The sequence below is a fragment of the Megalobrama amblycephala genome, linkage group LG1, assembly GCF_018812025.1.
Source record: "Megalobrama amblycephala isolate DHTTF-2021 linkage group LG1, ASM1881202v1, whole genome shotgun sequence".
NCBI lineage: Eukaryota > Metazoa > Chordata > Actinopteri > Cypriniformes > Xenocyprididae > Megalobrama > Megalobrama amblycephala.
The window spans coordinates 66,277,785-66,292,398 of NC_063044.1; the positions used below are offsets into that span (position 1 = coordinate 66,277,785).

Here is a 14,614-nt window from a genome sequence, read left to right on the forward strand (position 1 = left end):
TGTTACGAGTGTAAATGATTATCATTTCAATTATATGATGATATGCTCATCTTAAGAGTTTATATTTCTAGCTATGAGATATAATAATGGTTAACCTTCCTGAGGTAAATGTAATATTATGTAACAATTATCTCTGATACTCTTAACATAAAAGTCCAACTAATGGGTTATGAACCATTTAATCTTTTTAAAGACAAAAGTTACATTTATTCATTTAGCAGACCATTCATTTATTGTAAGCAGATGGTACACATTTATTTACCTTTGACCCCAAGCTGGTCACTCCCACAATTGAAGGCATCTATATCAGAGTGGGTAACAGGCACTCAGCATTAACTCTCATTGTTTTCCTCAGATAGCTTGACCCTAAGGTCAGCAATACTAATCTATAGCATTCAAACAGCCTTCTGTACAAAAAGCCCACTGATGCTAGTAACATTTATGGCTTTGTTATGGAAATGGTGATAAATTGGTTGGTGTAGTTGAGGGAAGTGCACGTTAGTGATTTATCGTGAGTCATATGTCTCTTTGGTAAGGTCACTCCCTCAGGGGTTTTAATTTTCTCAATCTAGCTCCCTGTCCGACTTTAGAATGATGTGTGTCAGTGAATGCTCCCCTCTGAACCAGAAAGCTTTGGCCTGTTGGTAGCAATTAAAAGTGGGCCCAACTAAAAGAAAATATAGGAAACATTTGTGAGGTTTATTACGAACTATCTCTCTGACAGTAGACTGCCCCATCAGAGGGGGAGGCCAACCACATGATATTGCACGTAAAATTCAAAATGCCCAAGCTCCTTAGGAGGCTTGCCAGTTGGCGATGAATCAGTCCCAAATAGACTGTTCCGTTCTTTTACTGCATAATCATAGTTTTCAGTGTCAGGTTTACAAGGGATGAACCCATCTGCAGCCCAATCCTTGTGCAATCCTAGAGAATTGGAAGCTTTGTTGGCCAGACAATGTTGCAGCCTTCCTTATCATCATGTAAGATGCAAATCACTACTTGTGCAATGACATGCAGTTAGTCTTGCCATTTATAGCTTAATTGAATCTCACACTTGTCTTAAATGCTGGTATACATGTTTGTTTCTATTGCTCAAAAAGATGGCCAGACAAGTGGTATAGGGTTTAATTTTAGAGATTCCTGTGGATGATTTGCACTATATTAGTTTCTCCTCTCATCAAGATATGGATATGGTAAGTAAATGAATAACTGTGATCAAAACAGTTACCAACAAAGAGGGAATGTCGCACCCTGCCAGCTTTCAACAGTCCCCAAGCACTGCTACGGCTGCCATGCTATCCTGGATGTCTGGGCCGATCAGTGATCAGCTAACCCAGCACTAATCGGAGCAGACAGCCTATAGTCAGAGACACACTCTTGTATTTTTAGGCCTTTCTATTTGCCTCTCGCAAACTACGCAAGCCGAGTGGAGGAGGGGAAGGGATTACTGCATTGTGGATTCTGAACTCTGGATTCTTCTTGTAAAATGCTTTAGGAAACTTTAAAGTACTCCATAGTTCTGGAAAACATTTTCTATATATTCTTGAGGTATTTTAGCAATTTCTTGAAGATTTGTACATAGTTACCTTGCAATTTCAGCTCTCTCTGACTGGCAAGAGAGGAGAATAAAGCATAGTAGCAGCCTTAGCAGAGAGGTTGAATCACTTGCACATTATAACCACAACATTGGTTTTAAAGGAAGTGGTTATGGACAGAATCCTATAAAACTGAATTCACAAGTGAATCACATGGAAACAACTAATCCCAAAAGCAGCTCATTATTAGTGTTGGGAACAAATAACTGGTTCTTATTTAGAACAACAGTCATAAAGGGCAGCCTTTTTAGTCCGATGTGAGAAATAGTTATGACTCAGTTCTTTATCATAAACAGAATCCATAAATTCTGTACAATCCATTCTTACTCAGTATATCTGTAAATTTCAAAAAAGTCTTATTTAAATCTCTAGGATCCCGGAGACAGCCATGGGTACAGCTTCAGAGGAGAGCCATCAGACCACCACTAAACGCCTCCCAAATCACCCTCTCTGCAATGCTCACGTCTTCCCGCAGTCAGTATGAGCTTGGGGGCTTCCCCTACCCCCTCGCCTTGGAGAACAACTCAACAGGCAAGTTTATCCAAACACCTCTTCAAAGAAATATGTTTCTGTGGAGTTACCCCTCCATCTGGCTATTACCATTTACCCCCTTATGTTAATCATTCATCATTGGGTATAATAATGTTGTAAACATGGGCTTGCAATTGTGGCTTCATTGAGTGTAATTGATTTTCTGCTGTTAATTATGATTCAGGAACCAACAGTAGCTGGGTGGAGCTAACTGCACTAGCTGCAATGTGTGCTCAGCTCACTGGGCCCAATGGTACTGAGGTCCAGGTGTCAGAACCCATTCACATATCTATCCCACTTCCTTCTGACACTCCTCTCAAGACTGCTACCAGTGTCCCAGTATGGAGGTTTGAAGACAGAACAGGTAAACAGCATTTTACAAAATTTGGGTTAACCCTAAACAACATTACGCATGTGGACAATTTTATCCAAAGTTACTCCTTACATAAACCAGACTAGCAAATTTGTTACCAATGTGATTAGGAGGGTGATCACAAATGCCCACTTTAGGGGGCGCTATGTTCTCTTGCTGCACCCTTTTTGCTGATCCACATTCCATAGTGCCCTGTTGAAAAAAAAACAGCACATGCTGGTTCGATATGTTTTGAAGCATCGCAGCTGGTTTGAGCAGGTTAATGCTGGTCCTTAGTTGGTCATAAACTGGTTTAAACTTGGTCCTGAGCTGGTTATCAGTTGGTCCTGAGCTGGAACTAGTGGCTTATGACCACTTGACCAGCTTAAACCAACTGCCATGCTTCAAAACATACCTGTTTCTTTCAACAGGATGGTCTAGTACCCGATAGTTCTGGGGTGTCCAATCCTGCTCCTGGAGGGCTTCTCCACTACTGAGTTTATCTCTAATCCTAATTAAACACCTGAACCAGCTAAACAAGGGTCTTCAGGATTACTAGAAACTTCCAGGCAAGTGGCAGGTTGGAGCTGAATTCGGTATGACATTGACTTTTCTGTAGCAGGATTGGAAACCCTTGTGATTGTTCATGCAAAATTTAAGTCAAAGTGTGAACCTCCAGGAGGACCATGAGGGCTTAATGCAGCATTTGGTAGAGGGGGTCGTAAATTGTTAATAAGTGTACAAGGAGCAGAGAGAAGGTTGGGTAAAGAGTAAAGGGGAGATGGAGAAAGACACTGTTCAACTTTCAAGATTTAGTTGAGTTATTCACGCAGGTTCAGATAAATTGAGAGCAGGTGAAGTAAGTGTGCAGTACAAATCAAAGAAAACTGTTAGGTCTTCTTATATTGGAGAGATAATAGCCTGCCAATTCATAAAGCAGAAATCATCTCCAGACACCGACCCTGTCACGACATAGCTCCCAAAACAGGATGTGATTTAGTACCTGGCAAGCTCTGCAGAATTCCCTAGATCCTTCACTGATGCCAGCTTAATAAAGAGAACAGCTCTGGTGGAAAAATCAATATAACTAAAAGAGGGTATCGGCTCACTTTCTGGCTTTACATTTAGGAAAATAATTCCCTTAGATTCCCTTAGATGTGTCATTCCAGGTTACCTGTTTTTTTGTGTTCTCCCTAATGTCTGGACTGCTTATTAGGATCTCTCCTAAAGTGTAGTAAAAGATTCATTTAGCCTCTCTTAGCTCTACAGAAAAATCTCAAATGATTTTAAACTAAGCAGCTTAGTCTATGGCAACCTAATCCCAGCTCCCCCTTTTACCCAGCCATTGCAGTAAGCAGGGTAACACTTGCCCATCAAGGGGAATTAAAAGGTGTTGTATAGTCTTTGTTTTATTAAATAGTTTCCTGCTACAATGTCTTTGTCCCTTGGCGTGTATGATTGCACGCATGTCATTCTTGGCTTGTTTACCTGAGCTTGTCTTGGTGGGTAATATAAGTACAGTAGTTAAAGATGACCCATAAGGAATGTCTAATTCATCACACAGGACTGTGATGGCTGTCAGTAAGAGAGTCAGTTGTCCTGGAAATGCCTCCTTGGTCACCTTTGACCCTTGCCCTGACAGATAAGTCTGTTGAAAGGATGTTCTGTTGTCCGAGTATCGCCCCCTACAGTACATGACTTAATTTCTTTTTAATACTGGATGGAAATTCATACAGATTTAGCATTATTTAACAATGCACAAATAAAGTAATTGATAATGTAGCTGCAATGTGTTGAAAACACACACTTTTTTCAGGGTTCTTTCATTAATAAAAAGTTCACGAGGAGGGCATTTAATTGAAATAGAATTCTTTTGTAACATTACCCCAGGTGAAAAAAAGTACACTTCTCTAATGTACTTAAAGTGCTCTATTTTCGCGCACTAATTTTGCACTTAATGTACTAAAAATTCTTCTTTAGTACTACTCAACTAGTACTCAACTGTGCTATTTTGAGACAGTATGAAATATGAACTAAAATGTGTTTTAATATACTATCTCTGTATTTAAAAAATATATTTAGTTACCACTTGTAGTACACCATAGGTTCTAGTGTACTATAAGTAGTATATTATAGAATGTATATAGAAGTATATTATAGAAATGTACTTTTTTTTCACCTGGGTATAAATATCTACTGTCACTTGATACATTTAATGCATCTGTACTGAATAAAAGTATTAAATTTAAATGATTACATGTAAATATTAATAATTAAATAATTTACATTTAAAAAACATTTAGAAATCTTACGTACCCCTTTTGGGTGGTAGTTACGGTTGGTTTCCACAAAAATATTAATTATTAAAAACTGTTTTCAACATTGCTAATAATAAGAAATGTTTCTTGAGCATCAAATCATCATATTAGAATGATTTCTGAAGGATCATGTGACACTGAAGACTGGAATAATGATGCTGAAAATACAGCTTTGCCATCACAGGAATAAATTACTTTTTATAATATATTCATATAGAAAACAGTTATTTTAAATTGTAATAATATTTCACAATATTATTTTACTGTATTTTGATCAAATAAATGTAGCCTCGGTGAGCACAAGAGACATTTTTTTTTTTTAAATCACACTGACCCCAAACTTTTGAATGGTAGTGAGTGAATCATGTATTCATAATTAAGTAATCATTTTAGTCTTATTTATTATATGTCATAAATTTTGATTCCTACGAACATAAAAAAAAAAAAAAAATCAACTATATCATTCAGTTTTATAAATTAACAGAAATTTGCACAAGCCTTTTCAAACTAAAAGACAACTGCTTATTAGATATTTATTTCGATATTTTTCAGACATGAGTGATAAAGTAGGCAAGCACTTGTTTGAGAGCCAAAAAAAGAAAGATTTTAGAGCACGTAGTAGCTTAATACATTGAGCTGCTCAAACGGTGCCAACACTTACCAGGATGCTGAAAAGTCTATCTAGATGGAGAATGCTGTACAGCTTTAGAGAAAGAAACCCCTGAAAATCCAGTGTGTGGGGGTGGTCAAAGAGAACTGCGTTTCAGAGAAGAGTCAGTTCTGCAGAACATGATCCTGTATTCTTGAGTGTGGGCAGACATAATCTTTCAGTAAGTGTGTCTTTGACCGTGTGATGGACGCATGTGGCTGTAAACTACAAAAGCCTGTATTGTCTAAGACTTTGCTGTGTAGACTGTAGAAAAGTGGACGATGGGAATATAAATGAGAAGGCGGTTACATTCTCAAAAACAACCCAAAGCCCTGAGTCACTCTCGTATACTAACACAGCACAAATTTAAATGATGTCACCGACTTCTGAGTCCCAGCCCTCTGCTTTATCTAAAAAAGGGTGAGGCCTGAATGCCTCAAAGTGTTCAGATTATGAAAACATTCATTGTGTTGCTGAAATTTGCCATGTGACTACTAATGTGTTTGTATTGGATACAGATCACAGAGCAAATAGCCCATACAGAGACAGGGGATGCTTATGCACATGGTACTTTAAGGGGCTTACTATACTGGGAAAGCCCCTGCTGAGCTGAACATATAGCACCTTCTAGTGTGCATAATTACACATTGCATGCAGCTGCCCGGGCCTGTTTTGTGCATTTTTTGTGCTCTAGTTAGGGTTTGGTACTTAGGATTCTGCTGTAGAGCTAAAAGTGCACAAAGCTGTGAAATCTGAAACGATAAACAAATAATATTTGATAGGCAGTAAAAGCCTAATAAAAATAGTTTAATTTTGTTGTTGTTGTTGTTTTGGTTTTATTACTATACTGTATAGTAACAGGTCCATTTTGAATGCTCCAGTTGTGAAGTCCAGCACGGGGAGAGCATTTCATCTTTAGTGGAGGGAGACATTTGAAATCGTATTGTCAGGGTTCACCCTGTCAGAACATATTAACTCTCTGTGCTCTTTTGTTTTGCCTTAGGGCTTGTTTCAAAATTTGTGCCCCTCACTGCCCTGCTTTGGTGCACCATATTCCATTATCTGTGTGATTTTGAATATTGAATGGTAACCTAGACTGATCCTAGGCCTAAAATGACTTTTTAATGAAGAAAAGCTATTGGATGTGTAATTTGGCATGGTTTGGGTCTAATCTGTCCTTGGAGCATTGCCCATTCACATTTAATTGAGCTTTTCCTGTACGCTGGAGCAAGATTTCATTGCATTTATCCATGTCTGCTCATTTTGTAATAAAGTCCTGGTTTGCTGCAGGTCTATGGGTCAGAAGCGGTGCTGGATACATTAAAAAAGAGGGCACTCAGATGACGTGGAGTTTCGTGGCTCCAAATTTAGGATACTGGCTTGCAGCATTTCCCTCAACCTCAGGTGAGGCCAGCAGTATGATAAACAGGAGACATTTTGAGGATATAATTAATATTTTTAAGCTTTAAATTTCCTGGATCAGTGGGCCTCATTCATGAAACACAATTTTTGTGTAAAACGTTCATAAGGCCGTTCTGATGTAAATTTTCGGATTCATGAAAAATGTTTGTATTTTCAGAATGTTTATTGGTACAAAAGAAATTTACACCTGCTCCATACCACATGTAAATGGTGCATAAAACATTTGAACATTCTATGATCTTTTAGGCAAACTGCATTTTGATGCACTATGTAATAATATTTCATGAGTTCTTGTTTTTTTTGTTTTGTTTTTTTTTTACCTGTTCAACTTTGAGTAAAACGCAGCGCTCGTCACTGTCACTTTTTACCCAGCCGTCCAATCACAGCGGCAGAGAGGCGGGACAAATACTACACCGACCAACCATCCTACTTGTACAATGACTAAACGACGGAGAAGTTAATATTGCTGGTTACTTTATTTTTATATTCAGTAGTATTCTTCAAAATGAGATACTAGTACTACGTTACTGTCGTGTATATTCCAAACGCTAAAAAAAAAAAAAAAAAAAAAAAACAGCACCAGCTGGCACCAGTAATTTTTTCAGCTGGCTAAAAAAGCCTTTATGGACAGACGTTAATTGAATATTTATTGTTAAGCATATGGCCTATTAGTCTCTTTTGCATTTATGCAATATACTGGAGCCAAACCTAAGAAGGGAAGGTTCGACAGCATTCCTGTCAGGGGCGGTTTCTTCAATAGGGCAATAGGGCGACGCACCACCAAAGTGAGAAAGGGGCTGATTTTTTTCAATCACATTCAACCACAGAGTTACACTAGCTGTCACTGCTAGGCTGTTTGTTCTGCCTCTGAATATAGTCCAATCAGCGTCAATCACGTTCTGTGGAGCACCGCCTCTTTTTGGGCGATTTCAGTCTGGCCGAGAATTTCCCCGAGTGCTCCCATAGACTTCCATTCAAAGAACTTTTTTTTCCGAACTGCAGGCACTGCGATGCATTCTCCATGGGTTCCGGGAGGGCTAGCACTAACGTGCTTTTGTCATCATACGTAACCTTAACTTGTGCAGCGATTGGTGGAAACTTCTCTATTTATAATCTTTAAGCTAAAGTGACATCCAGTAATTTCCTCAGTGCATAACTTACATTTCACAGACATTTTCTCCATATAAATGTTAGAAAGTCGAGAAAATATTTCCATTTTGCTGTCGAGGAGTGGAAGCATAAACTTCCGTGAACGAGCGCCGCCGTGCGCATGCGCACCAAACAGACGGAGCGCAATAATTATTACAAAATATAAATTTAGTTGAATATTTGTTTTTGTTGGCGAACATAAATGTGCCATATGTAGAATTTCGAACCTACAACTAAGTGTATTTTTATGATGGCAGTAACTGTAAAGTGACTATTGTAAGGCATCAAAATAGACTTATAATTAGTCTGTGCTTTTGTTTTTATTTATTTTCATTTTTAGTTTAGTGTATTTAACATCTGCTTTAAAAACATTTTGTTTTTAGAGTAGTGTTACAATGTTAGAATGTAGGCTTAATGTGAATTGACCCTTTTTTTTCATAAAATATAGCATAGACTACAAGGTTACATTCATGTTTGTTTTCATAGCCTTGAATATGAACATTGTTTGTAGGACAATAATGGGCAGGATGTGAAATTAAAAAAAAAAATCTTTTATTAAATAGCTTACAGATTTGTTTTTTTTTTAGTTCAAATAGAAGAATTTACAAAATACCGAGATTATACAACGCCATTCAGCCCAAAAATAGAGATATGATTTTTTGGCCATATCGCCCAGCCCTATGGCATGCTTTAAATACCGAATTTTCCATGTTTTAGATAAGCAGTAATGATACATTACATCACTTGTTAAATGGTTATTTAACAATTAGCCCATTCATTCCTGCATTTCTAATTCTTTTTCTTTTTTTGCCCCCCCCAAAAACATTTAGCACCAGCCGCCACTGATTCCTGTCACGTAATTTGCGGAGTTGTAATTCATAGGCGGGGATTATGCTAGTTGTGAATGAGCGTGCACGCGCATCCTATTGACAAATGATTAGAATTCATTAACATACACACTTTTAACTATCAAATCTGATGTTTACAAAGCGTTGGTGAATCTGAAGGAGAGGTTTCGGGATGGTCTGTTTTATGCGCAAATTATTCCGAATTTACTCACATATTTACGAACGTTTCATGAATGAGGCCCAAAGACTTTAAAAATGAAATTAATTTAGATTAAAAATTAAGTTTAATATCCATTTTCATCTTCTTATAACATTAATTTCTAAACATGGTTGGTTTAATTTTTTAATGCTTAAGAGATGGGAAAATAAATCAAAAATACTTCTTTTTGTGTTGAAGGGACAGGTCTGAACACCTCTGGTCTAAGAGACATCACTACCTACCACACCATTTTCCTGCTAGCGATTCTGGGTGCCATGGCCCTGCTAGTGCTTATTCTGCTGTGTTTGCTACTGTACTACTGCAGGTATCGTCGCGCTATAAAAAGTCTTGCCATTAGCTGGAGATCAGTTCATTAAGCAAATTGAGAAAGACACTCCACTTCATTTGTATTTGTCTTTGTATTTAGGTGAAACTGTAGTATTTTGTTTAATACAAAATTTTGTATTAAATGTTTTCTTTATCTTATGATATTTCCAGGAGGCGATGTCTGAAACCTCGGCAACATCGTCGGAAAATGCACTTCTCATCCACTCTGGAGAGTTCAAAGAGAGACCAGGGTACATCCACTTCCCACCTCAATCTCATCAGTGGTGGACACGTGGAGACAGCCTCCTCGGCCGGTGACCATGACGGCATCAAATCTGACATTTCCTCCAACCGTGATCTCCACAGCTCTCGAGAGGACTTCTTCAGACATGGCCCCACACAGAGACAGCACAACTCTAGGATGAATGCTGACACAAAGCGAGGAGAGAGCTTCCCATTGAAGGCCACTCGCTCTTCAAACACAGGAACTCGAGACCCGCTCCTACAGGATGACTTTAGCAAAGGTTACAGCTCTGCTGAGGACTTAGATGAGCGCAGATACCATCACCATAATGCTAAAGAAAACCAGGGCTATTCATCAGACCCACCTTCTCCGCCTCCACTTTTGCCACCATTTGCTGGTCACTATCAGGATCACAGTCGGGACAGCAAACCACCGGAGTATTATGCATTGGCAGGGGATCACCTCACGCGGCCCAGTTCTGTCAACACCCAGCCTGGCCAGCTGATCTTCTGTCACTCCATGGAGCAGATGAAGGAGAGCATGTACCACAGCATGGTACCCACATTGGTCATCCCTGCACATTACATGCATATGTCCCCTGACATGTCAGCTGTGGAGCAGGCAATGGAAAGGCAGCAACAGCTGCAGCATGATATGGAGGGCATCCAGGTTAGCATGACACTGCCACGGCAACAGAGTCAACAACAAAAGCAACAGCAGCAGCAGGCCAGGCAAGAAAATGAAGAGGAAGAGTCTAGCCAGCAAGCAGAGGGACCTTCAGAGGAGAACTGGGGATCGGAACAATCCACTGCCCCAGTCCGAATTCCTGTCCTTTTCAATGACTCCACTATTGCACAAATGAATGGAGAGTTGCAAGCAATGACGGAGAAGAAGCTGATGGAGCTTGGGGTAAAGCCGCACCCTCGTGCCTGGTTTGTTTCCCTTGATGGTCGTTCAAACTCTCTTGTTAGACACTCCTACATTGAGCTGAGCAATGAAGCCATGCGTGCATCCGTGGGCCCCAGCAATCTAGCCCAGGACCGCCGTACTGAAACACTCCCAGTGAGTTCAGGGAAATCTACTCAACGAAAAGCAAAGGAGGAGGGCAAGGTGAAGGAGGGAGGTGAAAGAAAAGCTCATGGAAAGATTTATTCCAAGCTTCCCGTAATCGAAACGCCAGACTCAAGCAGCGAGTGCCATTCAGCCATGTACTCACCTGAGGAGAACTCCACAGTGCCACTGCTTGACGAGACCTCGGAGTCCAGAGGTGGGACGTTTCCTCGGAAAGGCCGCAGTCGTGACAATAGCACCCGTAGTAGTGCCAGCGAGGTCCACAGAGACTCTGTCACCAGTCCTGATGATGACAATGAAGCCGATGACAAAGATGAAGACGGCGAGAATAAGAAGAGCCCCTGGCAAAAGCGTGAAGAGAGGCCCCTCATGGTGTTCAACGTCAAGTAACTCACATGCTGTCCAGGACTGGTTATGGCACCATCTTGGCTATACCCTTCTTTTGCATAGATGCTCAGTAGTGATGAGTTGTGAAGATGCAGAGCTGGCGGATGAAAAGCACAAGACACATGGCACTTACCTGAGTGCGGTATCTGTTCCAACCGTCAAGACTAGGTACCAAGAATTAGCACTGAATGCCGCTTGTAAAGAAGCGTCTGAAGTCCTCACACTCTCTTGGATGTCCTTCAGATGGCTTAGACATCTGATGTAGTTCTAGCAGCAGCTCATGAAGCCAGAGGAAGTCGTAACTTTGAATCTGCACTCAAGATGCTGACTCACTTTCCTTAAGTGATGCCCGTTTTTTGGAAGAATTACCATGAGCCATTTTAGAACTGACTTTGGGAAGCGATCCATAAGCCTTAAAGAGCTTTTTTCTTTTCAGAAGAAATATGAATATAAAAATGAATATAAATTTGATATTGATGAAAAGGGGGGCTGTTGTAAGGATTCAGAGATTTTATCAGTTTAGTTGGCTTTTATTGTAGTGGTTTACGCAAACATTTAATTTGTTTATATGACTATGTAGACCTGAACCATTAAGATGTGTGGAAATCGTGCATTTCACAGAAAGGGGTGAAATGGTTGCTGAATAAATTTGTGTTTATTCCGATGTGACTTATCCTAGTGGTTGACACATAATGACACTGTATTTTGTACTGTTGGTAAAAGTTCCCCTTTTGTACTTATCTAAAACCAGTGTTGCCATTTTGAAATATATATGTTTAGGGAGACTGTTTGGGCTAGGAAAGCTGCTTTTAGATATGAATAAAAGGTTCTGCTTATATACAGAATGCATTTTGTACTCTGAATAAGCCTTCCTGTTGGGTCAGTGCAGCAATAGGAATTGTGTTTTGAGGGACTTACTTTGGACACCTGTGAAAATATGTTTTTGGACTAATATTTGCTGCAGTGCATCATAATTTTTGCCACAAATCTGAACCACTGCAACTCTGTTAACTGTGGAAGTTAAAATTTGAACCTTTTAGATATGAATAAAAGGTTCTGCTTATATACAGAACACATTTTGTACTCTGAATAACCCTTCCTGTTGGGTCAGTGGAGCAATAGGAATTGTGTTTTGAGGGACGTGCTTTGGACACTTGTGAAAATATGTTTTCGTACTAATCTTTGTTGCAGTGCATAATATTTTTTTTGCCATAAATCATAACCACTGCAACTCTGTTAACTGTGGAAGTAAAAATATGAACATTTTTATTGGAGTTTTTTTGTGTGTGACTGAAGATACAGAATATGCTGTACATTGATGTACATGGATGAATTTACACAACAACAACAAAAAATTGTCAAGTATTTTTTTAAAGCAAGTATTGCTTAATTAAGCACTCTTATTAAACTCTATGAACCACTTATTTGTAAATAACACCTTAGTAAATTTACACCCTCACTTTGGTTCTGTGCATTTTATTTTTGTCTGATTACTAAACACCTTCGGCCTCTGGTTACTGGCCAAATTCATGTCACACTGTACCTGTGATTTCCATTCAGCAGTTGACATTTTATTGTAATAATGACTTTATGTCTTGTGAAGCATTAGCCATTGAATTTGTTATTTCTAAAACTGAACAAGAACCTACGATGTACCGACAGAAGTCTTTCATTCCTCTTCAAACGAACTGCTGAATTTTCACAACTTTCAGGAAAGTCTATATAGATATTTTTAGTGATGTTCCTACGTCATTACAGAAGTTATGTTGAAGAATTTACTGTATTATATTATATATTATAATAGTTACAAAATACATTTTGCATTGCAGTTTTATCATTTGGATCTGTACATCACCTGTAAAGTTGAGATTTTCACATAAAAGCATTTGGCAACTGAACTTGGAGCAGTTTGCAGTTCATCCCTATCCTTATATTATTGGTTAACTAACTAACATAAACTAAATAAATATTTTTATTAGGGCCCGAGCACCGATGGTGTGAGGACCCTATTGGAATTGCTCAGCCAATTATTCTTCTTCTCCAAAATGAATCGCATTTTTGAGGGCCTAAACGTTCTCAAAAACTCATGAAACTTTGCACACGTGTCAGAAGTGGTGAAAATTTACATCTGATATGGGTTTCAGAATTAGGTGTGGCAAAATGGCTCGATAGCGCCACCTACAAAATTTCAAATAAGCGCCCTTCGTGCTACGTTTCACGTACAGTTATGAAATTCGGTAGACAGATGTAACAGCCCAATACCTACAAAAAAGTCCCTGGGTGCAAAGTTTGTAAACCCAACAGGAAGTGAGATATTTTGAATTTTCTCTACAAAATTTTGGCAGTTTTTGCCATTTCCACATGTTGTACTTTAACGAACTCCTCCTAGAGCTTTAATCAGATCAACATCATATTTGGTCAGTCTAATCTAAAGGCCTTTGAGATGTTAAATTGCGAAGATCTAGAGTTTTCGCTGAAGGGCGTGTTCGTGGCAGCCTGGCAAAGTTTGATGTTTCGCCATGAAACAGGAAGTTGTTGTAACTCGGGCATACAATGTCTGATCTGCCCCAAACTTCACATGTTTTATTAGAGTCCTGACCTGAAGACATCTATATGACAATATTCAGTTACAGTCATAGCGCCACCTGGGGGCAACAGGAAATGACATGTTTTACACTGTGATTAACTCCTCATAGAGATTAAACCAGATCAACATCATATATGGCCAGTCTAATCTTAAGGCCTTTGAGATGTTAAATTGCAAAGATCTTGAGTTTTCGTTGAAGGGCGTGTCCGTGGTGACCGACAAAGTCTGATGTTTCGCCATGTAAGGTGAATCACTTTTTTGAGGGCCGAAACATACTCGAAAACTCATGAAACTTTGCAGATGCGTCAGAAGTGGTGAAAATGTACGTCTGATATGGGTTTCAGAATTAAGTGTGGCAAAATGGCTCGATAGCGCCACCTAAAAAAGTTCAAGGAAGTGCCCCTAAAACTACGTTTCAAGTACAGGTATGAAATTTGGTACACACATCTAACAGCCCAATACCTACAAAAAAGTCTCTTGGAGTGAAATCTGAAAACCAACAGGAAGTCAGATATTTTGAATTTTCTTTGCAAAATTTGTGCAGTTTTTGCCATTTCCAGACGTTGTATTTTAATGAACTCCTCCTAGAGCTTTAATCAGATCAACATCATATTTGGTCAGTCTAATCTAAAGGCCATTGTGACGTTAAATTGCGAAGATCTAGAGTTTTCGCTGAAAGGCGTGTCCGTGGCGGCCTGGCAAAGTTCGATGTTTCACCATGAAACAGGAAGTTGTTGTAACTCGGGCATACAATGTCTGATCTGCCCCAAACTTCACATGTTTTATTAGAGTCCTGACCTGAAGACATCTTCATAACAATATTCAGTTACAATCATAGCGCCACCTGCAGGCAACAGGAAATGACATGTTTTACACTGTGATTAACTCCTCATAGAGATTTAACCAGATCAACATCAAATGTCTAATCTTAAGAC

The 14,614-nt window shown here is 39.2% G+C and overlaps 1 protein-coding gene across 2 annotated transcripts in view; it reads left to right on the forward strand.

Moving 5' to 3' along the window:
- Nucleotides 1-12,990, forward strand: part of fam171a2a (family with sequence similarity 171 member A2a) — a 42,441-nt gene extending 29,451 nt beyond the window's left edge. Inside the window, exons 4-8 of one of the 2 annotated variants that reach the window (XM_048210521.1) lie at nucleotides 1,968-2,126; nucleotides 2,311-2,490; nucleotides 6,736-6,849; nucleotides 9,268-9,388; nucleotides 9,562-12,990. In XM_048210521.1, the coding sequence (XP_048066478.1) occupies nucleotides 1,968-2,126; nucleotides 2,311-2,490; nucleotides 6,736-6,849; nucleotides 9,268-9,388; nucleotides 9,562-11,095 (2,108 nt within the window). In that variant the 3' untranslated portion in view covers nucleotides 11,096-12,990. Of the gene's footprint in view, nucleotides 1-1,967; nucleotides 2,127-2,310; nucleotides 2,491-6,735; nucleotides 6,850-9,261; nucleotides 9,389-9,561 lie in introns of both variants that reach the window. The other variant, XM_048210511.1, reaches the window with a different exon arrangement.
- Nucleotides 12,991-14,614: the final 1,624 nt, after the last annotated feature.